This window comes from Neofelis nebulosa, chromosome 13 (assembly GCF_028018385.1).
Source record: "Neofelis nebulosa isolate mNeoNeb1 chromosome 13, mNeoNeb1.pri, whole genome shotgun sequence".
NCBI classification, from domain to species: domain Eukaryota; kingdom Metazoa; phylum Chordata; class Mammalia; order Carnivora; family Felidae; genus Neofelis; species Neofelis nebulosa.
In genome coordinates this window covers 67,150,802-67,176,795 of record NC_080794.1, presented here as the reverse complement: position 1 = coordinate 67,176,795, position 25,994 = coordinate 67,150,802, and the positions used below count along the sequence as shown (strand labels likewise).

The window sequence follows — 25,994 nt, the reverse complement described above, 5'->3', positions numbered from 1 at the left end:
GAAGGGGCACCCCGGTGACTTGGTCAGTTGAGTGTCCGACTCTTGATTTCAGCTCAAATCTTGATCTCAAGGTCATGAGTTCAAGCCCTGCACTGGGCTCCACACTGGGTACAGAGCCAACTTAAAAAAAAAATGCCTAAGGAAGTGTGTGATCATTCCTGATTCATAAACTAATGCAAGGTTTTGCATGCCTTGCACAGTGTTAGACACCTAGAGGGAAGGTAAAAGTGTCTTCCTTCAAGAGTTTGTAGCCTAACGGAGAGTGAAGTATTTCAACAAATAATTTCAATACAATGTGATCAATGCCATACTTGAGATACATGTTGGGTTCTACAGAAATAGAGAACACAGTAACTCTCACTGAGGCTAGGGGTAGGGAGGAGGTTGAAATAGAGGTGCCAACAGTGATGAAATTAAGATGGTGTTTGAGATGGGTCATGAAGGGTGCATAGTTGTTTACTGTGTGGAGAAATAAAGAAAAAGCATTCCTGGAATAAAAACAGCATGATCAAAGGTATTGAGGCATCAGCAAGCATGGTGTTTCGGGACATGAGTCTAGCAAGGCTGGCGGACAGATCTATGTAGGGCCCTAAAAGACATGTTGATGACTGGGCTGCATTCTTTGGGAGTGGAGAGCTATTGAAGGTGTTTGGAACATGTGCTGGAGATGGGAGCACTCAGATACACATTTCAGAAGCCTAAATCTGGTGTGTGGAAGATGGTGAAGAGGGGATATGTCTCCTTGAAGGCAGCTAGAACAGTTAGCAGTCCATCGCCAAATCCAGCCAAGAATGGGGAGCCCAAAGCAAGGCATTAGCACTGCTGATAAGGAGCAGGGAAAGACACAAGTGATGATTAGAAGACAGAATCAACAAGACGAAGATTTCAGGGTTAAAAGAGCGGTCTAGAATGTTTTCTGGCCTAGAACCAGAGAAGTTAGAAGAATGGTGATGGGACTAATGGGGGTTCAGAGCATGGGAAGGGGCTGGAAATCAGAGCAGAAAGGCAGCGAGTTCCATCTCACACAAGTTTGAGAGAAAGAAATCTAAAATATTTACTCATTTTGAAATTGTAGTACATATTCCTGCAGAGCCAAAAGTTTAATATAATCACAAATTATGAGTTCTTGGGTATGAAGAAAGGGAGCATTAAGAACAAAAAATAGCAATAGATGGAAAACAATCTCCGGGAAACTACCAAAGAAGAAGACTGTTGTATCATAAAGAATGTTCAAGGTGACACGGCAAACCCCAGGCCATCTGCTGAATAAGGGGGCCTCCACAAAAGCAAGTTCAACATACATTAACAAGTCTATGACCTACTTGCTATCCTGGTCCAGTGACAGTCCAGACCCCTGCTCGACTAGTTTGGTTAAGTTCACTATTTCCTCTTTCAGGGCAAGGATCGTCTCCTTTGCCTTCTGCTCTTTGTCATAGGCCGAGTCCACCATCTTCCAGGCCTTTTCGATTTCCTATATGGGCCACGGCACATCAGTGAGAAAAACCAAACTAGGATCCAGATGCAAGATAAACTGAGTAAATAGAATAATAAAACAACTCCAATATAGTTGTCATTTATGGGGAAGAAGATTATATATTATACATTATGCATTCCATTTATATTGACTTACTAAATTGTTCAACATGAGCTAGTCGATACTGAACAGCAGTGTTAGAAGGGGTCCTGGCAAATGGTATTTTTCCTTGTGTAGGTGAGTGGGGTTACAAGGCTCACATCTTGCAAGGGCCACTATAACTAGGAGGATATTTCTAATAAAAATGTTAAGATAGGTTTACAAAATTAAAAAACAAAAGCCTATGTGTTTTCCAAGCCCAAGTATTATGGAGAAAAAAAAATAAGGAGTGGCCTTGGATCCAAGCCCTAAATTTGAAGCTCTTGATCAATTACAAATTTTTTAAAAATCTATTTTGTAGTCAGGTCTCAAGTAAGGGGTCCTGGATGGCTATGTCAGCTTTAGAACAATTCATAGCAAGGTGGTCTTTGCTGTCACCTAATTGTACATAACAGCCTTGGTAACTCCCATTCCAGAAATCCACTCCCAGATCTTCTCATCAGATGCTCACAGGGGAAAAGCAAAGCCCTAGCTGGGAATGGGAACAAGGACTCATGCAGTTTTGGCTTCCTTACTATTATTAAATCCAATGTGGAATATTAACATAAATACTTAAAAGTGAATTACAGCCATTCAAATAAGTGAACAAAGCATAGTAAATGTTGTAACAGCCTTCAGTTTTACCCCACCACTCCATTTTCTTGCTAAGTTCTGTCAAGTGCAATGTGAGTCCTTCATATAGGTAAGAACCTATAAGCTTAAGGTGAAAACATTCTGCTTTTATGTTGACAAGGAATAAAATGAGTGGAAGAGAGTATTTACACAAATTCGTGCTCACCATTACATGAAAGAGAGAGAGATAGATGAGTCTTGGGTAACTTCACATAATTTAGTGATTCAAAATAATTACAGAGTATATTTTTCTGTAGCAACGATATGTACTATTTTCAGCAAAACAAATGAAGGATATTTAAATGAAAATACAATTATACGAAGTTTTGTCCAAATCAACTTCACCAATTATATTTTAACCAGCTCATGACTTCCATTTACAGTTTTTTAATTTGCAATAAAAAATGTTTTTTTTCCTCATCATACAATGATTTAAAGCCTTCTTTTATTGGTTTTCCAGCAAAGAGAAGAAAATGACAATAGAAAATAGCACTTTAATAAAAGTAAATTCTAAGATAACAGATGTCATCATTTGCACTGGTCTTGGAAATTCATTTAAATTGCCTGATGTTTCATTGTATGATATCAAGGGAATTATCTAAAAAGTTTATGAGTTATTTTTTACCACTCGGGTTTTAATTATAAATTAAAATCTCTCAACTTCTTATCACCCCGAGAGCAACAAGGAACATTTACATTTTACCCTCAAAATAATGCAACACACTTGAGGATGAAAAACTCCATGGTAAAGTAGAACCATGCTTCCTCAGTAGCCCCCAGACTGAATCCCTGATCTCCCATTATGAGGAATTGGGAGGATCAAGGAGGAAACAAGATCATGAAAATTACTATCTAGGAATTCTCAAGGCAATTTCTTCTAAAACAGTAGGAAAAGCAGAAACATGAAAATATCCTTCAAAAAATATCCTTCACAAGCTATCATCATGAGATATTTAATTACTCATCTTCTATCAAACAAGACCTACCAAGGTCCCTAATATTACATTTCCTTACTTCTCATTCTTTCTGCTAACCCAGTACTTCTTAGAAAGCAAGCCAGCAAGGTTCTATATTATTTTCTGCCCAGTGAAATTCACCAGGCTAATTATTTCCTTTGGAAATAACATTATTCCCTAGGCTTAATGAATATATAAATCATGTAGATTTTTACTTAATAACTCACTTACTACCAGCCTAGAGCTGTCAATATAAGGAAAGAATGATGTTTTAAATATAGGATGCATTTACGACAGCTCTCCGTAGGCTCTGTTTCTATGAGATCACTGACCTTCTTCAGGGATGCAATGGTGGTCTGATCATCCTGGGAGAGCTTCAGGGCAGTGGCGACCTTTGCAGAATTAACCACAATCTCTGCGTTTAGCTCTCTGCATTTGGCCATCAGACGCTTTTCATTGTCATAAGACTTTTTCATGACAGCATGAAGCTTCTCATATTCAATTCTAAATTTCTCCAGACTTTTATCTCCCGAAAGTTCATTGAGAACCTCCTGAAAATCCCTTTCGATTTCTTCAAATGCAGTTTCTTCCAGCACTAGTTTCTCACTCTTTTCCTGTACAAAAGAGCAGGAAGGGGAATGAGTATTACAATATGTCTATGTTACTATTCAGGGGTTGCTATTATTATCTGTGAATACAAGACCTTCATAGAAGCAAAATAAAAATCACTGAAAACACAGAAACATTAAGACTACATGATGGAAAGACATCTTGTTCATCCCCTGATGCATGTATATATGTACACATATGCATTAGGATAATAATATTTCCTACCACATGGTGTCAAAGATCAGATTAAATAGTATCATTCATTAGGCGTGCTTGGTCGGTTAAGTGCATGACTTGATTTCAGCTTAGGTCATGATCTCATGGTGTGAGACTGAGCCCTGAATTGGGCGCCATGATGACCAGCACGGAGCCTGCTTAGGATTGTCTCTCTCCCTCTCTCTCTGCCTCTCCCCCCTCCAAAATAAATAAATAAACTTCAAAAAAATAAACAAACAGGATCATTCATGTTAAACACTTGGCCAAGTGCCTGGCAAAGAGGAGGCACTCAATAAATTTTGATATCTGTTATGATTATTCCAAGCCCTGATTTGTTTTCACTTCATCCTGCAGAAGAAAGTCAAGGGATATTATGGTCAGATATACGGAATCTTGGTGTGGATACCATGAAATCACACGTACTCACAATGAACCCCATCTGAAATATGGAATCTTCTCCTAAAAGCTATTCCATCATTTTTATCTCTTAAAATGATAAGACAAGGTCATCTTCACAGGTGTATTGAGATGCCCTTTGTGCAATGCTCACAGGTCTTCTCTAGATTTGCTTTCCATGATCAGCTGGACAACAAATTATTTTTTTTTAAAAAAAGCCTGGACATACAGATACAATTCAAATACATCTGGCTATGACTTAGATGAGAACCCAGAGTTAGTTAAATAAGATTTTTTTTTCAGTTTATTTTATTTATTTTGGGGGTGGGGGGAGAGGGTGCAGGGGAGAGACACAGAAGGAGAGGGAGAGAGAGAATCCCAAGCAGAATCTGCACCAATAGCACAATCTCACCAACCGCGAGATCATGACCTGAGCTGAAATCAAGAGTCAGACGTTCAACTGACTGAGCCACCCAGGCACCCCAAGAGTTCTTATTTCCCTAGTGTTAAGGGTTGAATTTGTCTCCCAGAAAGGTATGTTGAAGTTCTAACACCCAGTACCTATAAATGTGACTTGTTTGGAAGTAGAGTCATTGCATATATAATCAGTTAACTTGAGGTCACACTGGAGTAGAGTGGGCCCTCATCCAATAAGACTGGTGTCCTTATAAAAAGAGGGAAGACTGTAACTATGTGTACTGATGGATGTTAAACTTATTGTAGTAATCATTTTGCAATATATATATATATATATATATATATATATATATATATATATATACATATATATATAATCATTATGTTGTACAACTAAAACTAATACAATGTCACATGTCAATTCTATCTCAATGCCAAAAAAGTAGAGGATGGGATTTGGACAGCGACACAAACACAGGAAGGAAGAAACACCATGAGGGGCGCCTGGGTGGCTCAGTTGGCTAAGCATCTGACTTCGGCTTAGGTCATGATCTCACAGTTCATGGGTTCGAGCACTGCATTAGGCTCTCTGCTGTCAGCCTGGAGCCCACTTTGGATCCTCTGTTTCCCTTTCACTGCCCCTCCTCCACTTGTTCTCTCTCTTGCTCTCTCTCAAAAATAAATAAACATTAAAATAAAAATAAAGAAAGAAAGAAATACCAGGTGAAGACAGAAACAGGGTGTAAGCCAAGGAAAGCTAAGGATCACTGGCTGCCATCAGAAGCTAGGAAGAGGTAAGGAAGAATTTTACTTAGAGTCTCAGAGGAAGCATGGTCCTGCCAACATCCTGATTGCAGACTTCAACCTCCAAAAGTGTGAGACAAGAAGTGTCTACTGTTTAAACCACCATGTTTGCAGTACTCTGTTATGGCTGAGTAACAGCCTAGTAAACTAATACACCTTCTCCTTGTCAGACACAGCACAATAATGAAAAAGAATGGGGGTGGTTAATAAATTTCTTCATTTATTCAGCAAATATTTATTGAACATCTGCTATTTGTAAGTTGGAATGAGGGAGCCTTCGTAGGAGGTACCAAGGTAAGGAATAAACAGCCCTCCCACAGGGAATTTATACATTAATAGTTGATGGAGCATGTTTTCAGATAGTGGAAGTACAGAATTTGATACATGCCATAAAATGGATTCAAAATTCTACAAGGACCTATAGGAAGATGGAACTACTCCCAGCAGCAAGAATGAAAGCAAATTTCCTAAAGGAGGTGGTATTTGAGTATGCCCAGATGGGAGAGTGAAATATTCACAGGTGAATATGGAGGGAAAAGGTATGCCTGGCCCATGGCAAAGCTTGAACAAAGGCTCAGGCCCAGAAAGTATCCAGGATTTGAGATTGGTTAAGAAGCTCAAGTTGGGGGTGTTGTATGTAAGTGATGAATCATGAGAATCTACTTCCGAAGCTAAGAGCTCGTTGTATACACTGTATGTTAGCTAACTTGACAATAAATTCTATTAAAAAAAAAAAAAAAAAAAAAAAAAAAGCTCGGGGCGCCTGGGTGGCTCAGTCAGTTGAGCGTCTGACTTCGGCTCAGATCATGATCTCACAGTTCATGAGTTCGAGCCCCGCGTTAGACTCTGTGCTGACAGCTTGGAGCTTGGAGCCTGCTTCAGATTCTGCGCCTCCCTCTCTCTCTGCCCCAACCCACTCTCATTCTGTCTCTCTCTCTCTTTTTCTCAAAAATAAATTTAAAAAAATATTAAAAAAAAAAAAAACTCAAGTTAGCTAAAGAGTAAGAAGTATGACAGGGAGAAGGAAAGAGAAGACTAGACAGTAAGTTAAAGACAGACTGGAGGCCGTGAATGGCATTCTAAGGAATATGGAGTGAATTAATCTGTAGGCCACACAGACCCACTCAAAACTTCTGATCTGATAAAGTTTGAGAGGACTTATTTACGTATGCAACATTACACTTTGATATTCTACATGAAAAAGAGCTGCAAGATCGACACTGTATTGCTAATCAAAGAAATCAACTGACATGATCTCCAATCCCAAAAATAAAGTAAAATTTAAATTCACCCTGCAGAATCGGGGTAAGCAGTCTAGTTTACCTTCTGCCTTAACAAGCCTGTCTTGCCCAATACAGAGAAAGTCTATGTATTTTTGGTTTTCAAAAACACTTGTACTATTGATTTCTAAAGATTACATGCAAGCAAAAAGAATCCACATCTTAAAGTAGATGTGGAGTACCAAGCCTACCTATAACATTTTGTATAACATTAGCACTAATGTTAAACTCAACAGAGATTTTCTTCCCAATGAGAAGCAGCTTACTGTAAACATCACAACACAGCAATTCCACAAAGAAGAAAAAAATCATATTAAGGAAATATGGTGGTGCTGCCGCCCTGTGTTTTCCCCTTGTTGATGCTAAACATGAGCACACACAAAAATTTATCATAGCAATGTTCTCAGTTCCATCCGTGTAAATGGTATTAATGCCAACACTTGATCACTAGCCTGATGATTTGTTTGCAGACCAGGTTTTCCCTGTACACCTGGCACTTAGCATAGGAATGGAAAAATGTCAAAGAAAGAAAAGGTTTTTTAAAAACATTCACGAACAGATTTGTTCATATTGTCATTTTAAAAATATACTACTATTGGGGCACCTGGGTGGCTCAGTCGGGTAAGTGTCAGACTCCAGATTTCCACTCAGATCATGATCTCATGGTTCCTGGGATGCAGTCCCATGATGGGCTTTGTAGAGCCTGCTTGGCATTCTCTCTCTCCCTCTCCTGCTTGCTTACTCTCTCCTTCTCTCAAAATAAATAAATATGCATATATGTGTGTTGTGTGTATATATATGTATATATATACACACAACACACATGGATACGTGTGTGTGTGTGTGTATAGTAGTATATATAGTATATATAGTATATACTATATATATATAGTAGTAGCATATATATATATATATATATATATATATATATATATATATATATAAAAGCACAGCAAAATACTACTAAAAGCACAGCAAAAATCATCTCTGAGCTGTGACCCATAACCAGTTGGTGTCTACATTGTTAGAGCATATAATGATACCTACTTTAGAAGCATGATTTCAACATGAACTGGTCAGAAAGGAACTATGATGTTCCTTCATTCAACACCTGTCTATTAAGTGCTTACTATCTGCCGGGCACTGTTGTAGGTGTTGGGAATATCATTCAGTGGGGAGAACAAGGAAAAAGGACAAGAGAGTTGCAGTGACAAATGAGGCCAGAGTGGAAATAGAGACTTGTGGAAGTAGAGGTGAGGAAAACCTGGCTGAGATCAAGTGAGAAGAAAAACAAAAGAAGGCAAGAAATGAGGGGAGATAATGCAGGAGAAGGGAGACTGGGAAATAAATTGTTAATGGTATTGGTATCTGGGCTTATGTGTGTAAAATGAAGAATGAAATGAACCAAGATGACTGGTGAGGGAGAAAAGGAAGGTATGCCAAAAATCAAATAAAGGAGAAACTAAAGGAGAGCTAGAAGGAATGGGAGGAAGAGATGGGAAGGAAAGAGACACGAATGAGTGTAGGTAATGGGGTGAGTATTGTGGCCACCACAGTATGGATGTGTGAGGCACCTACCTGAGAGTGAGGAAGATGAGGGTGGGAGAGGGATTGTATGATAAGAGAAGGAGGGATTTTTGCCCACAGGAAGGAGGCACCAGATATGGAGGAGACGGAATGGTGAGGGATGTGAGGAGATATGAGAAGGAACTGGAATAAGAGTGGGGGCATGATGGTGATGAGAGAAGTGAGGACCGGTCTGGTTCCCTAGACATAAAACCTTGAGAGTGCCCAGGGCCCCTTGTTCTGATAAGCCCCACCTTTGGTTTAATGCTCTGCTGTCTCACTTTGGAATTCTTAATAATTTGTTGACAAGGGGCTCTGCATCTTCACTGAGCCTCACAAACTATATGGCTGACCCTGGCTGGGACTGATCCTGTGACGTGTGAGATGAGGGAGGGATCTGAAGGGGTGATGGAGGAATAGGGTATGGCCACGGTGAATGGGGACTGTGACTGACAAGTGATGACAGGGACATGAGGTTGTCCAAATTACAAATGAAGGTGCTAATGGACAAAGGATCAATAAAGAGCTACAGAAATGGTCCCTCATTGGTGAGCCTGAAGATGGAGTGTGCTACAAAGCGGGCTAGAAGATTTTACACAGTGGTCAATGACAACATGGGGCATTGGTGATAGGTGAAGAGCTTAATGAAGATGTGTCACAGCAGGTGATGATAGGGAATCGTGGAGTGACAGGTGGACAAGGATCAGTGAATAGGGGTGACAGTGGGTATCTATGAAGCCTTCCTCCAGGTGCCACCAATCAGTGAGACATCAATATTTCTACCTACCTCTCCTGGGCTCAAAACCTTATGGCTCAAAATCTAGGAGTGGGTGCCTGTCATGTGTGAATCTGGGAAATCATGAATTTCATACTATGTTGAACACAGCGCCAGTTTTAAGAGTGGGGTTGGGGTGTGTCCACCCAGTTGAAGGAGGGACAGGAGGTAAACACTGAGGGGTGGGGTGAGGCTGCGGGTGCGGGGAATAGGATGTTGATGGGAGGAATGTAGGAATCAGCGGATGTGACAGCGGAGAAGTCAAGTCGACAGAAGAGGGTTGATGGGGAGGGGACGAGCGAGAGACGACAGAGAGAGGGGCACGGACTCCTGACCTCGGCCATCCTGACGCTCTCTGGGGGTGGCCTCAGAGGCTTCTGTGGTGATCGCGGAAACCGGGCCGGAGTCTGCGGATGGGGCTGTGCACTACCCCCGGCGTCTAAAACAGCGCCAAGTTATTGGTATCCCCCGCAGGGGGCCGAAACCCGGCGGTCGGCGCGTCCTCCTGTCGCCCGGCAACCGCCACGCCCTCTGAGGAAACTGGAGGACTTCCGAAAGGGGAGGAGCCTCCGGGGAGGGCACCCGGGAGACGTCCTAAGAGGCATAGGCAAACTGCCCTGTGTGGGGCGGGACCAAGGGCGTGAGGGGCGGGGCCCATAAGAGGCTGGGCGGAGTCCCAAGGTGCCCTCGGAAGTTGGAAACCCCGAGGAACGAGAAGGCGCAGAGCTGGGAGGCCGCTAAGGCCAGAGGAGAATTAACGCCTAGATGGAAAGGTGGATCAAAGGCTTCTGGAAGGGCCGGAAGCCACCCTCTGCTCTCCGTGACAAAGAGACTCCGTCTCGGGAACAAGAAATAATCTCCGTTCGAGTCAACTCAACCCTAATGAAGCAGCTACTGTGTGCAAGATACGGAGGGGAAAGTAAGGTGGAGAAAACAGACCCTGCTTTCAAAGGGTTTAGTCACCAGTGGTAAGAATAATAGGGCGCAGCGCTCGAAGCACCCTGGGAAAACGTATGTGGAGCCACATCATGGAAAGTTGCCTTTCATCTAGGGCTCCTCTCAAGATCATTTCGTCTCCCTCTCCCCCTCCTCCTCCACACTCTTTAACCTTCAGGTACAGGGGGTAAACAACTTGGCTCATGAAATATGCAAAACCCCTCTTGTTTTTTTTTTTTTTCCCCTTTAACCCCATCCTTACTCCCATCCCTCCTCAGCCCCATAAACATGCTACTGTGCTTGAATATGCATTTTTGAAAAGTGTATGCATTTTTATTAGTGTATTTTTTAATGATATGGGACTTTAGGATGATCTTATTTTCTACTTTTTTTCACTCAATATTCTTTTTATGAATCTATTCTTTTGCAGTTGGTATTGTAATCCTAGTTTATCGCTTCTGATTGCTGCACAGTATTCCATATTGGACAGCAACACGTGTGACTTCCATTCCCCAAATGGATACCAAGGCTACCCCTACCTCTCAGCAATAATCATCCTCGTCCATGGTCTCTTGTGGACCTATGTGCAATTCCTTGGCAACATATGCCTAAAAATGAGGTTGGTAAGTTATAGTGGATGTACAGGGCAATTCACATTTGGTTATGCAACTTGTCCTGCACAAAGACATCCAGCCATGCACCAGTGGGAGCTGGAAAACAGCTTTCCTATGTCATGTGCCCTGCTGAAGGAAAATGTGCCCTTTTCTTCCCCCAAAAGCTCTGTTCCCTAGTCAAGTCACGAACCTGAGAGGCTATTACTATTGAGAGGGTTTTCCTCTTTCAAATTCATTTGCCCAGTGGTAGACACTGTTTTCCAATGGCACAAAGGTGCCCAGTAGCCTGCTGGGAGCCCTGGGTACTTAATTTCAAGTACTGCTAGATGGCACACCAGAATTATTGCTCTACAGTATCCTCCAGTGCACAGTGTGAGGGTTTCTGGCCTTACTCTCATCCTTACCAGCACATTGTTGTTTGTTTATTCATAAACACTCACATAGTGTTTACCAAGTGTCAAATACTATTCTAAGTGCCTTATAAATACTGACTCATCTAATTAGCCAATTTTCTAAATTCTGTCAATTATCATGGAAGTAGTGTCAACATATTTTTGCTTTACTCTGCGTCTCTCTGACTCCTAGTGAAATTGAACATTTCTTCATACATCTATAAGCCACTTGGGATTCCCTTCTGTGAATTGTCTATTTATAGCCTTTACCTATATTTCAGTTGCTCTTTTTCTTTTTCATTTAATTTGCAAGAGGTTTTTGTACATTAATCTGGACATTAATCTGCTTTCAAAGACTGAAAACTTTGCTTGCCATGTCCTTTGTAAAACAATAATCCTTCATTTTGTAGCCCTTCATTGTGTGTGTGTGTGTGTGTGTGTGTGTGTGTGTGTGTGTGTGTTTACTTTCACATGCTTTTCCAGTATGATTTAAGAAGTCCTTCTCAACCCCAAGGTCATAAAGGTATTGTCTATCATTTTCTTACATTAGTGTCATAGTTTTACTTGTTAGCATTCAGTTCTTGAGCCCATCTTACTTTTGCGTATGGTGTGAGGTAAGGATCCGATTTTTTTTTCTCAGAGGAGTGAGCCCATTTTCAACATCTTGGTTCCCAAATATAGACAGTTCTGCACTGAGCTCTGTGGTTTGCTCCTGCGCTAGTACCACAAGGTTTTATCATGATGGTTTTATAGCCAGACATCATGATTGAGGGCAAGTCCCCCACTCCTACTTCTTCTGTCAAAACGTCACTGGCTAATCATGAACCTCCATCAACCCATATAATTTTCAGGATGTTTTCAAGTTCCTCATGAGAAATCTTAACTGGAACATTAATGAATTTATGATTTAACTTGGGGAAAATTCACATTTGTATAATTGTATCTCATTCATGAACAGAGACTATATGTCTGGTAGACAAAAAAGGACATAATATGGCAGAGGCATAATGCACTATGGAGGCAATGGGAGAAGTGGCAGCTGAAGCTGTAGGATCAGGCTGAACCAAACTGCAAGCCAAGCTAATGGAAATGAGAACACAGGGTAGGCAACAGGGCTCAGGCTACTTTGCGTGTTTACAGGAGATCCAATCACACGCTGGGACTAACAGGTGGTGATACCATCGTGATCCAGAGAGACTCCATAACATTCCTGAAGGTACATAACAGAGAAAGACCTAGAGGGCCCTGGCCACGCATATCTTGTATTGGTATCAGTTGTAGTGCTATATGTCTTCCCATTTCCCAAAAATCTTCTGAAGGATTATTTTACAAGCAGATGGCCTGCCAAGGTGACAGAAATTCAATCCAGAAAACACTTCTTTAAAGCACCTGCTGCACTGTAAGTACAAGGCTGGCCAGAGGAACCACAGAGCCAACTAAGACAGAGTCACTGCCCTTTGCATTCACAATCTGGCTTTGGGGGAAAGAGAGAAAAGACCATCTACAAGTAATCCCAACACAATATGATGGCATAATTTAGAACATGCCATGCCAACAGCAAGCACTATGGGTGCTGGGTCAGTCTAGACACTGATACCTGAGAGCATTATTTAGAATATGAGGACAAAAAGACCTTAACAAAGGAAATCAGGGAACCACAGGAGGTGGAAAGGAACATGACACGTTCAACTCCCAGGAAAGAGATGCAAGTGACATCAACTTGGATGGATTAATGGATGAGAGGATGGGTGGTTGGACAAATTAATGTATGCTGATGAAAGAAAGTGCTTCATTTCCAATTTTCCAGATTCCTGAAGACCCTGTTCCCCTTTGTTGTTGTAATAAAAAGGAACACTAGGTGGCATCACACTACCAAAAGTTGTCACCTTTTAAAGCCTCCAGGAGACGCTCATCCACCAAGATTGGGTCAGCCCCTAATTTAGACAAGTAAGAGTGCTTCTATCAATTTCATTTCTCATTACATCCACTTAATTTATTTACTGAGCCTCTACTATGTGCCCAGCCTTGTGCTGCCTACTGTGGAGAATATAAAAGGAGTTGAATCGAGGATCTCCTCCCAAGGGAGCATAAGGAGAAGCAAAACACACATGGCACCCCCTCCCCCACACAAAAAAAATTGTAAAACACTCCAAGGCGGGATGTGGTAAGCACTGAAATGAGGATGTCGGAATATAATATCCAGTGTCATCTGACCCCTTTGACCTTCTGGTGCCTTCTCCCACCGCTCACTTCTTGCCCCAATGGCTTCTTTCAGTTCCCTGTATGTCATGTTCTTTCCCACCGCTTGGAGTTCACAGAGGTTAATCTTTCTGTCTGGAATACTCAACCATCCCTCTTCACCTGGCTAACTCCCATCCACCCCTCCTGCAGATTTCACTTCCTCGGGGAGAGATTTCCTGACCATCCTTCAACACCAGATTACCTTTGCAAGTACCATGTATTCGACTTCTTGGACCCTCTCACAATGGTAGTTAATCATGTGTTCATGGAAATGGTTGCTTAAGATCTGTCTTCTCTACAAGCTATCAAACAAGAAGGCAAGGTACATGTATATCTTGTTCAGCCCTGTCTCCATTGGTATTGTAGGCTGAACTGTGTCCCCCTAAAACTCATATGTTGAAGCTATAACCTCACTACCTCAGAATGTTACTGTATCTGGAGATGAGGGTTTTGTGAGTTAAAATAAGGCCATTAGGGTGGGCCTAATACAGTCTGAATTGTGTCCTTACAAGAAGAAGAAATTTGGACACACAAAGAGACACCAGGGACGCATGTACACAGAGGAAAGACATAGTGAAAAGAAGGGCATCTGCAAGCCAAGCAGAGAGGCCACAGGAGAAACCAAACCCACTGACACCTTGACCTTGGTCTCCTAGCCTCCAGAACAGTGAGAAAATAAATTTCTCTTTAAGCCACCCTAGTCAGTGGTACTTTACTATGGCAGATGAAAAAACCAATATAAATGGCCATCACTCCTCTCAGTTTACAACTATTAAGTAAGTGTCTATTGAATGAGCTCTAAAATAAGGAAGAACAGTGAAGGATAGCATATTAGGAAAAGCTACATGGTAGACATGGCCCTTGACCTTGACCTTAAATGATACAGATGGCTCAGAGAGTCATGGAAGAAAATAGAAGGAATCCCAAGTATGGGAAGTGGCATTGGGCACATACCAAGGCAAGAATGTAAAAGTCCTGCTATAGGGATGGTGCGGTCCCTCTCAGGGGCCAGTGGACACTAATGTTGAGAAGAGGGTAGGTGAATGGTGGAGGTTTGGAAGAATAACAGAGGCATGGCTGCAAACTCAAAGACCAGGGACAGCCAAGAACACATCCATTCACTCTGCCAGATAACTTGAATATATGATCATGCACTGTAATACCTCTGCAAAGCTCTTTGTTTAAACCTGGATATAAGTGCTTCCTATGGCACCCTGCTAGGATTTCTAAGCTGTGTGTTGTGACTCATAATAAGAACAGCTTTCTGTACATAGCACTCACTTCTTTAGTAGCACCCAGTGAAGATACATTGTAGAACTCCAGAAAAGCAGAAAGAAACACTGAGATGTGGCTCTGCATGGAAAGTCCCACCCTAGGATGCAAAGCAACTGTGCCCTAAAGGAAACCTGCTCCTGCAAGGGATCAGAGAGGTCCTGGAGCCAATTTGGAGGGAGTCCACACAGCCCACAATTCCTTTCTCTGAGACTAGTAACTCCCCCCAGGAAGTATGTTCCTTCCTGATGCCAAAATGTTATAGATGGCCCTATCTGACTCCCTGGGGCCATAGCTGAAGGGTCGGGTAGAGACCTGATCCACCTGAGGTCAATCCCATTATTTTTCCTGGGATTTATAAATGGGGTCAAGAGTTGCAAGCCACTCATTGCTGGGGCCTGGAACTGAGTATGTGAATCCCAGGAGAGGCAGAGAAAGGTAGGCTGAACAGAGGGAAGAATAAAGCAAATGAACGTGGGGAAGAATCCACAGGCCCAAGAGAAGGGAGCGTTGGGGGAAGGAGCCTCCCTGGTTGTTGATGCCTCTTCAGAGCCTGGTAACTCCCTGGGGAGCCCTGGGAACACCCACACTCTTGAGTCCTGCTAGATACAACCTCCTAACAAACTGACTTCATTTGTTTAAACTAGACAGAGTTAGTTTCTATTGCTTATACCCCCCAAAACCCAAAAGTCCCGATCAACACAAATCCTGTTTATGCAGGCATTCTTGCGATGTCGCTTGAATTTAGTATCAAAACTGCATTTGGGGCCCCAAACAACATGGCAAAAACTGCCCCTGTCATCATATCTAACATTTCTCCCCCGGGCTGTTGGGAAGATTAAAAGCCCACGTGTTACAGAAAATTGTTGACATTTATCAGCCGACCCCCTTCTCACCTTAGATGACAGAACAGAGTCCCAGCTGGCTGGTGCTCTCCAAGACTGTGCGGGCCATATTTTATTCCTTTAATCTGCAGACCAAACTTAACAGAACATTTGTTGAGCATTTGACATCGGTTCCCGAAGGATCTCCATACAAACTCCACTCTTGATACTGGAGGAGGCTACAAAGCTGGGGCACATTTATCAGGAAGATTGAAAGATTGGCCATGAAGTGGAAGCAGTGGGCGGTCTGCCATTGCAGGCAATGATTTTTACCAGAAGGGGATGACAGTGTCACAACCACGCAGTTATCCAACCTGCCTTGCATTTCATTGGCTTAACAGCAACTGCGCTTCTCCCAGTCGGATTACTTTTGGGTATGACTGGTTCATTCAGTTGGTGCTCTTGCTGGAGAGGCCAGGCCAAGACTGCAGTTTGGTGTTCTTCCTAGAACCAGGGAGGACTTACACAAAGTCACCAGCTAACCCAATTATTTAAAAAGACTGAGTAGCTCCACACAACCTGTTCCCACTACAAATGAATAAATAAATGAAATAAATTAATGAGTGAATAAGTAAATAAATAATTCCTTTAAAACATCAAAGCACAAATCCCTTGTCTTATTTCTGCTCTTCCCTGAAAACACCATATTTTCAAACATCTCTAGACTTTACATATGCTGATCCCGTGTCAGGAATATCCTATGTCTCCTTCTTTGTCCAGTTAGCCTGTTCTTTTTTTTTTTAACTTTTTTTTTTTTCAATATTTATTTTTGAGAAAAAGAGAGAGAGAGCACAAGCCAGGGAGAGGCAGAGAGAGAGGGAGATGAAGAATCTGAAGCAGGCTCTGCTCTGACAGCACAAAGCCCTACGTGGGGCTTGAACCCACCAACCATGAGATCATGACCTGAGTCAAAGCTGGACACTCAACTGACTGAGCTACCCAGCTGCCCCCAGTTAGCCTTTTTAAAACTCAGCTCAGTGTCACCTCCTCCAGGAAGTCTTCCCTAGTTAGGTACTCCTCCTCTGTGTTGCTAGAAGACCTGTGTGTCATTCTGTCAATACACAATAGTGTAACCATGTGTTTATTTGTCTTTCCCACCAGACTAGAAGGACCAGTCTTTAAGTATATCTATGGTGCTGACCCATAAGAGACAGTCAAAATAGAAAGTTTGATGAAGGAAGGAATTAAAAATAGGATTAGCTTATCCACTCAGGCATAGAGCAATTACTCTTGGGAGTAACTAGTGACTAAGCGAAGTTAAAAGGTATTGGAATACAAACATTTGCGATTCTAAGGTAGTAAACCAAAATCATCTTCAAGTATGCACCAGGTCCCCAAACAGAAGTATTAAGGATTACAATAAGATATGTTTATCTCCTTTATCTCCCTATCCTTAACACAAGGGCCAAAGTTTGAACCAAGTCTTTTTTCTTCTCCAGAGGGCCAAATGCACAGTAGATACTCAATAAAAGTTGACGACCAGCTTCTCATAGCAGCAGATAGGCATCTATAAAATGAAACTATTTGTTATGTTAAAGGAATAAACTCTCCTTTCTACCCTGGGTGTATGTTTCTTTCTTTCCAATATTTGCTGCCAAATCTACTGAATAATTTCAGCAGTAGAAAATGACTATGGAGCATCTACTGTGAACAGGTGTTCTCAGAGGCAGCAATGGGAGGGAGGCAGAAAGCCTCAAACCCCTCCCCACCCCCCCCCCACCCCCGCCCCAAGGTGACTGAAACCTAGCTGAAGTCAAGCAGGACAATTCAAACCTCCAGGACAGCAGAGACCAGTCTAAAATAACACTGTATTTTAGAATCTAGCACCAGAGTCTGTGTACTTTTTCTGTAAAGGACCAGATTAAGAAATATTGTGGACTTCATAGGCCACATGATCTCCATATCCAACTGTGCTTTTGTAGTGCAAAAGCAGCCACAGACAATACAAAAATGAATGGGCATGGTTTTGAACCAGTAAAACTTTATTTACAGAAACAGGTGGCACTCTGGAGTTGGCCTGCCAGCCAGTATTGCCAAGTCCTGATTTAGCACAATGCCTGGCATATAGTACGTGCTCAAATATTTATTGAATGAATGAATGGATAAATGAATGAATGAAGACAGGTTTTCCTAAGGTTATATAGCCTGGTGATTTGTTTTAAAGTCCCAGTGTACCATCTTTAGACATTAACTACAGGAAGCTCAATGAATACCTACTGACCAGAAATAAGTCTGACAGAAATTATCTGACAGTTTTCCTTACTCCAAGTGCTATGTGTGGTTGGAAATTTAACATGTATAAACCACCACCAGCTTTCATGACATAAGGCACCTGACTGGCTCAGTCGGTGGAGCATGCAACTCTTGATGTCAGGGTTGTGAGTTCAAGCCCCACTCTGAGTGTAGAGATTACTTAAGAATAAAAATCTTTTTTAAAAAAGAAAGAAAGAAGCATTTCTTTTCTTACTGTGGATCATGACTCATTAGTAATTTGTGGCCTGCCTTTTCATTTTCAAATAAGGGTAAGAGATGGGTAGAGAATGAAGAGGGAATATACCAGAGTTTGTCACATGTAGTAAGCATATTGTTTTTAAGGAATTTGCCTTTCAGTTATAACACACTTTTATGTGTGAATATATTGGGTTCTAAGGGAAAATGTATTTTCAAAAAAGCTTGAAAAATGTTTAAATACTATTGTAATCTCATTCTTGGGGAAATTCAGTGTAGTGATGAGGGAGCATAAGGCAAGCTGAGGGCAAAGTACAGACTAACAGCCCCTCCCTACCCCCACCCCCACCCCCACAGGTGGGATATGTGTGATATTCCTCCCACACTCCTGGCTGCCCAAGAACAAGGAAAAGAAAAGAAAGCAAATGGTTGACTGGCAGAGATCACAGTCATGCAGGACAGGAGTCTCCTTCAGTTTAGTTAGTAAACTTAGAAAAGTGCAAGATAACTTAGTAAACTGCAAGAAAAAGGCAATCTTATCCGTAGCCTAATCTCCAGAAGCATATAGACTCCGTTTTCTGGAGCCCTAATATCACCTTCATCAAGATGTAAGGGGGTTTAAGTGCTTGCCATGGTGACGTGAGAAACAAAGGCAAATGAAAAATTAAATTCCTTTACTGCCTACAGCCCATTGACTAGTCCTTGAAACAGGCAGAGTGACCTCCCTCTAGGGGCGCAGCTGCCTCAAAGATGACCCGTTGCTAGGGGCAAAAGGGAATCTTGGCTTAACATAATCCCGACTCCCCAGAATCCTGTACATCTACTTTAACATATAATTCCTTTGGACACTTCCTATATCTCAACTTCCCCAAGATATATGCTGGCAATCATACTCCAAGCTTATGGTCCCCTGATACACATCTGAAGGGTCTCAGGACTGAGATTTTACTAAGCAATAATAAATGACATTTTCCTAACAACAGCTAGCCCCTCAAGGTCCTGTAAACCTTGCTTCCAAAATTCCTTAGACTTATGCTGTCCCTAATCCCCTCCCAACCTGAAGGTATATAATCATTCACCCTCCACAACCCCAGTGCCGCTCTTTCTGCCCACAGGTCCTGACCCCATGCTTTAATAAAATCACCTTTTTTTGCACCAAACACATCTTCCAGAATTCTTTCTTGGCCATTGGCTCCAAACCCCACCATCACCCCAAAACCCCATCAGTTGTACATTTGAAGGGGATTTACTTCGAACAGAAAGATACAAGGTAGTAGTTTAGGTCAAGATTCTGGAGCCATAGTGCCTGATTTAAATCCCGGCTCTGCCACTTACTAGCTGTGTGACCTCAAGCAAGTTGCTTAGCCTCTTTGGGCTTCAATTTCTTCATCTGTTAAATGGGAATGCTAATGATACCTTCTGTGTGTGGTTATTATGAGAATTAAATGAGGTGTTATATGTAAAGTGCTTAAAGCAATAGTATAACCACATAGTATGAGTTTTACCTATTATTATACTGTCACTAAACAATAATGTGACCTTGAGTATATGACCCAGTTTCTCTGGGCTTCACTTTTTTTGACAGATAATCTTTAACCTGCTGTTTCCAACACTCCTAGAAGAGCGGGGGGATTCCCAGCACAAGGAAATTTCCTCTTTTCTCTGGGAAAGAAATAGCCAGATGTAAATCATCCTTCCTGTTCAACGGACACTCCTCAGGTCTCATCTCAGCAAAGCAGCCTATTCCAGTGAAATGCTCTGTAAACCAACTTGTTATTATCTCTTGAAACTGCACGCAAAGGTGAATTTATGATGGCAAGAGATCGACCAAATCAAGGAAAATGCTGGGTTTTTTTTACCATCCATCACTCCGTCCATGACTAGCATTGGCTTCCTGTCTCTCCCATTGTTGTGTATGTTATTCCACATACTGGGATAATCACAGCTGGGGGTAAACAGGAAATCTGTCCCCATATTTGTCTGGATTTTTTTTTCAATGTTCTTGACTGTGAAGTATAGTATGTGCCCGGCAGTTGGCCTGGTGTTGGTCACAAGTCACCTATAAATGCAGAATTTGAAGCCACATGTACGACCTGAGATTATGAAAACAGTTCCATTTACCTTCACACACACACACACACACACACACACACACACACACACGAAAAACAGACCAGCAGAAAAATGAGTAAAGTTATAACTATTTACAAATGAAGAAATAAAAACGGCCAATAACCCTGTTCTGTTCAGCCTCACTCCTAATTAAAGAAATGCACATCAACACATTCAGATATCTTTTTCACCCATAAAAGAAGCACACTAATGTAAGTTAGGAAAGTGCCAGTGCTGGAAAGGATGTGGGGCAACCATCATTCTCACACTTTATCATTGAGAGTCTAAATTGGGGAAAGCGGCCTTGGAGGATGGTTTTCCAATATGTAACTTACTTTTGACCCGACCCTAAACTATCAAAGCATTCAACCAAAGCAGCCACCCACATACAGACTTCTTGTTTGAAAAAAATAACCCCCCTATTTGTTTAAACCTCTAGTAATCTCAAACACATACAAAATCATAGTCAGGATTTTAATACCTGAAACCAATCACACTCCAAATTGACAAGTTAAAAAGAGAGAGAGAGAGATGAAAGAAGACATCCTTATCTTGCACTGACTTAAACATGAAGGTTTCTAGTGTTTCCCCTTGAAGCATGACATTGGTTTTGGGGCCAAACTTCACCCTTCGTTTTTATCACGCTACACAAGTGTTTAATTGTATTCTGATGCACTGCTGGAATTCTGTATTAACTTTTTCATTAGGATTTCTGAAAAAGTATTCATGAACGAGATGATGTGGGGAATAAAAGCAAAAGAAAAAAATCAAATTAAATTTCCTTACTACTTACAGCCCATTGATAAGTCCTTGAGATAAGTGGAGTGATCTTGCCCTTAGATCTCAACTGCCCCAATGTTGATACTTGGCTAAGGGCAAAAGGCAATCTTAGTTTAACACTATCCAGACCTCCAGGATCCTAGAAGTCTCCTTTAACTTCTAAAAATTCTTTTGGAAACTTCCTTAATCTCTACCCCCCCAAATACATGTTAGCAATTATCCTCCAAGCATAGGGCCCACTGATCTACATCTGAAGCATCTCATGACTAAGGTTTTATTAGGCAGTGATAAATGACCTTTTCCTGGGGCACCTGGGTGGCTCTGTCGGTTAAGCGTCTGACTTCAGCTCAGGTCATGATCTCACAGTTCATGAGTTCGAGCCCCAACAGCTCAGAGCCTGGAGCTGCTTCAGATTCTGTCCCTCCCTGTTCATGCTCTGCCCCTCTCTCTCTCTCAAAAATAAATAATAAATCATTAAAAAAAGTTTTTAAAAATAAATAAACAAACAAATAAATAGCCTTTTCCTAACAATAGCTAGCCCCCCTCCAGGTTCTGGAAACCTTGCTTCCAAAATTCCTTAGAGACTTATGTTATACCTAACCCCCTCCCTACCTGACGGTATATGCTCAATTTCTCCTCACAATCCCAGTACAGCTTTTTCTGTCCACAGGTCCTGTCCTTGTGCTTTAATAAAACCACCTATTTGCAGGGTGCCTGGGTGGCTCAGTCAGTTAAGTGTCCACTCTTGATTTCAGCTTAGGTCATGATCTCATGGGTTCACAAGTTCGAGCCACATTTTGGCTCTGTGCTGACAGTGCGGAGCCTGCTTAAGATTCTCTCTCTCCCTCTCTTTCTGCCTTTCCCCTGCTCATGCACTCTGTCTCTCTCTCTCAAAATAAATAAATAAACTTAAAAAAAAAATAAAATAAAATAAAACCACCTATTGGCACCAAAGACATCTCAAGAATTCTTTTTAATTTTTTTTTTAGACAGAGCAAGAGCATGAGCAGGGGAAAGGGGCAGAGGGAGAGAGAATTCCAAGCAGGCTCCCGGCTCAGAGTGCAGCCCAACTCAGGGCTTTATCCCACAACCCTGAGCCAAAATCAAGAATTGGACGCTTAACTGACTGAGCCATGCAGGCACCCCTCAAGAACTCTTTCTTGACTGTTCACTCTGAACCCCAACATTTCCACGTCAATTATTATGTCCCTTTTCTTTATTTTCCCCTTTTTAATGAGGTATTATTATTGGAGTTTTGACTGATATATTATTATTGCCTAATAAGAAAAGAATACCAATCACTGAGTTTTTAAAAATGTAAACGACTATGCTTTTATTTCTATATATTGTATTTGTATCTTTTTCAAAAGTTTATTTATTTTTGAGAGAAACAAACACAGTGTAAGTGGGAGAGGGGCAGAGAGAGAGGGAGAGAGAAAGAGAATACCAAGCAGGCTCCGTGTTGTGCTGCCAGTGCAGAGCCCCATGTGGGATTCAAACCCACAAACCATGAGATCATGGGTTGAGCTGAAACCAGGGGCGCCTGGGTGGCTCAGCTGCCACTGCCGACTTTGCAGTTTGTGAGTTTGAGCCCCGTGTTGTGCTCTGTGCTGACAGCTCAGAGCCTGGAGCCTGCTTCGGATTCTGTGTCTTCCTTTCTCTCTGCCCCTCCTCCGCGCGCACTCTCTCTCTCTCTCTGCCTCTCTCCCCAAAATAAATAAGTATTTTTTAAAAAATGTAAACAACTAAGCTTTTATTTCTATATATTGTATTTGTACCTTTTTTAAAAGCTTACTTATTTTTGAGAGAAACAAACACAGTGCAAGTGGGAGAGGGGCAGAGAGAGAGAGGGAGAGAGAAAGAGAATACCAAGCAGGCTCCGTGCTGTGCTGCCAGTGCAGAGCCCCATGTGGGATTTGAACCCACAAACCGTGAGATCAAGGGTTGAGCTGAAACCAATAGTCGGACGCTCAACTGACTGATTCACCCAGGTGCCCCTGTCTCAAGTCCTTAAGGGGCTAATTCTCTTGTTTATTATACCTACCAATCTCATCCCTCATTGGTTCACTTACTAGTTTGTAATTTCTTATTATAAGCTCATTTTCCATGGGGGATTGTTTATTCCCTGAGGGATCAGAAGAAACATCCGGGTTTTGCATTCACTTCTGACAGGGACTAAGGAGATTCATCACTTTGGAACCAACTTTTATGTTTTGTATTGACTTCAAGATTCCCTCACCACATGGGTTGTGTAAACTGGGGCCTCACACCTATGCTGCCATAGCTGGGCCAGTGGTTTCGATTTCTATGGCAGACAACATCAGTTCATCCAGAGCGCCAAACCACAAACTTCCTTGCTGTGACCGTGAACAAGTGGGAAAATTTTTTCTCCATTCTCTAGTCACTAAGATCTTCTGCACAGTCCCAGCTGTGAGCAGGGTCTCTAGTCCAGATCTCTGCCTTTCTAGAACCCAAGGCCTGAGTGAGTACTCACCTCCAGTCAGCCATTTGGGCTTATTTTCACCTCAAACACAGATGGGTGCTTCTGGGTTCTCTCTTCTCATCTCACCGCCCGGGGCTCCTCCTTTCTTCCTTTCATGCATTGCTATCTTTTTTTCAGCAGTTCTGTTAGAAGCAGATGGTCCCGTACTTCTTAGTCCCTTGTGGTCCCAGAAGTTGAATCTTTGTACTTTCCTGTCTTTTAAAAACTGTGTAGAGTAACCACAAGGTGCTATGGAAACCACATGGCATAGATGGGGGTTCCAATGGAGGCATGGCAGTTCAAGGAAAACTTCCTGAAAGAGAAATTGCTTATTCTAAAGACTGAGCACACCTTAGCCAGGCCCCCCACCTCCCCAAAAAAGTGTGTGTGCACTGGGGGTGACAGGTTGGAGAACAAGGTGGGAGAAGGTTGCGTGCAGAAGACAGAGCACATGTGACTAAGTGTGGGGGTGGGGACAAACCCTATATCACATTCTGAGAAGCACAAGTTCCAGGAACTGCAAGGAGTTTGGGGTGGCATATGGAGTGAGACGTGAGGTTAGTGAGATAAGCAGAGGCCAATTCATGAACCGCCTGTGTGCCTGCTTAGAACAGTGGACTCTGTTTTGAGAGCAGAGGGAAACCAGTGCAGGTGACCATTAGGTCTCAGAGAGTGAAACGGTCCGGTTTAAAAGAAAGACAAATCTAATAAATCTTCCTTCCATAAAGAAATATACACAGCGAGCTTTGCAGGCTGGATGGCAATCCCAGAGGGTGTTTCAGTACTAACCTTCACATTCCAGCATACATAACCCTGAACTCTTACTCAAAGGATTATAAGGCAATGTAGGGGTGCTCAGGCCAGTGTTCCTACCCACCCCCCCCCAAGAATTTCTTCTGCCTGCCTCGGAGAGAATGAGTGCCCTATCCATCCGCTTCACAAACATTTTGGAAATACATAGCTCTTTCACAAAAGTTTCCCCAGATCACTTTGTCAAGGAGGAAGAATTTTCTCTGCCCTTTAAGGTCCTTCTACTAGTCATTTGATTCTACTAAGAGTCAAACCGACAGCTGACAGATTTTTTTTTACAGGAGAAAATCAGATTTAGGTTCCTATGTAAGGGGAATCCATGCAGACACGCAAATTCCGAAGGCAGTGAGGCAACAAGAGCTTATGGGAGCAGAGGAGAGGGGTAGGGGCCTAAGGAGACAAAGGGGAGAAAGACTCTTAGCAGGGAGGTAAAAGGAGAAGTTTGGAAAAGAAAGCTTGCCTTATTATGCAGAGAAACTTCTTAGGTAAAGAGAAATCTCTGGTAATAGCTCTCTTCCTGGTGGGGCAGGCGATTGGAGGGGGAGGTAAAGAGCTTTTCCCAAATCTGCTGCGGTTTCCTTGCTTTTAATTCAAAATAATGTTCAGACCAAACTGGCCCTTCTTGGTGCAGCCTGCCCTTGGCCCCTACAAGCCCATTCCCCATGCCTCCCCACCAGCCTCCCCACCAGCCCCCAAAACTCTTTCATAATTGTCCCTGACGTAAGGAAAGAGCTATGAGCAACAGCAAAATTTGAAAACAAGAGTAACCTGGGCCAAGGGCCAGGGTGTCTATTTTTAGGACTTTGTCTCACTGCCTGTTTCTCTTTCCGACTCTCCCTAATGTCTTCCAGGCGAGTGTTAAAGTTATTTGGCTGGCGCGAAGAGGGAAGGAAGTAGGTGATCTAAGACTCGACAGCAGTAGCAGTGGTGATAATCATTTGGACAGTGTGTTCTCATAATTTCCCCCAAGGTGCCCTCGGTGGCGTTTGACTCCCCCAAAGCCACTTAATGCAGGATTTATTCAAGCCGTTGCCGGCCACTTCCACTGGCTGTGGCACTGGAGCAGGTCACAAAGGGAAAATAAGAGGTTATGGATTTCATAACCCATTAAGCGCCACCAGGGTGCTGCTGCTGCTGTCCCTCCCGGCCTCAGTTCCTTCAGGGCTAACTCCACAAGGGTAAACAGGCTCTGGACATTAAAGCGCCCTCTACGGATAGACCCGTGTGGTCATCATTCTCCTTTGTGCAGGGTTACTCAGGAAGAAAGACTACGATGCTTTCGCTTCTCGTTCAGTTTGGTGAGTTCTTCTAATACATTCAAGCCGCAAAAAGAAAAAAAAAAAAGAAAAGGGTCGGCGTGGCGGCTCAATTTATATTTCCCTCCCGGGGACAAAAGAGGTGGCCCCCGGAGTTCCGCCGCCCGTGAAACGCGCCGCGGGAAAACGCTCGGCCCACTAGCAGTGATTTAACCCCTTCCACTCCGCCGGCCCAGACCGACTTTTAAGGGCGTCCTGCCCGACTCCCTGTCCACCCGCCCCAGTTTACTCCGGTGGCCAAAGCCCGGCTCGGCCGGTCACCTTCCAGTCCTGCTGGCCGCTCTGAAATTTCTGGGGGTCAACGGGACGACCTCTACGGCGACCCCGGGGCCGACCGCCGCAACCCGCGCGGTCCTCCTTAAGAAGTTTCCGCTGCCGCGAGTAGAGGCGGGTGTTTTGTTCTTATAAGGAGGAAAAAGTTTCTGGTACGTCCAGGAAATGAG

General features: G+C 42.7%; 2 protein-coding genes and 1 long non-coding RNA gene across 8 annotated transcripts in view; 1 reads left to right on the top strand and 2 right to left on the bottom strand.

The window, feature by feature from the left end:
* Positions 1-9,778, bottom strand: part of CFAP58 (cilia and flagella associated protein 58) — a 106,089-nt gene extending 96,311 nt beyond the window's left edge. For all 4 annotated transcript variants that reach the window (XR_009252569.1, XM_058697697.1, XM_058697700.1 and 1 more), the window contains exons 1-3: positions 9,600-9,778; positions 3,534-3,815; positions 1,323-1,471 (exon numbers count right to left, since the gene is read on the bottom strand). Coding sequence is in view for 3 of the 4 variants with exons in the window: in XM_058697697.1 (XP_058553680.1) it covers positions 1,323-1,471; positions 3,534-3,815; positions 9,600-9,608 (440 nt within the window). In the remaining variant the exon portion in view is untranslated. The remainder of the gene's footprint in view (positions 1-1,322; positions 1,472-3,533; positions 3,816-9,599) is intronic.
* Positions 9,779-9,827: 49 nt separating this feature from the next.
* On the top strand, positions 9,828-14,142 carry LOC131493338 (uncharacterized). 3 transcript variants are annotated; one of them, XR_009252571.1, is made up of 5 exons: positions 9,828-10,378; positions 10,631-10,819; positions 12,347-12,605; positions 13,014-13,153; positions 13,598-14,142. XR_009252571.1 is itself a non-coding variant. In XM_058697709.1 (5 exons), exons 1-4 carry the CDS (start codon positions 10,030-10,032, stop codon positions 13,062-13,064), a joined length of 519 nt encoding a protein of 172 aa, XP_058553692.1. In that variant the 5' UTR covers positions 9,844-10,029; the 3' UTR covers positions 13,065-13,153; positions 13,598-14,142. The 3 variants fall into 3 exon arrangements, 2 of the variants coding, with proteins under 2 accessions (XP_058553691.1, XP_058553692.1); XM_058697709.1 differs by having other exon boundaries at positions 9,844-10,232; positions 12,347-12,422; XM_058697708.1 differs by having other exon boundaries at positions 9,837-10,232; positions 12,347-13,153.
* A 1,553-nt stretch (positions 14,143-15,695) lies between these two features.
* LOC131493340 (uncharacterized) lies at positions 15,696-25,853 on the bottom strand. The gene is made up of 3 exons (XR_009252574.1): positions 23,438-25,853; positions 19,911-20,110; positions 15,696-16,131 (listed from the first exon to the last, which is right to left on the bottom strand). It is a non-coding gene; the product is annotated as an uncharacterized LOC131493340 (long non-coding RNA).
* Positions 25,854-25,994: the final 141 nt, after the last annotated feature.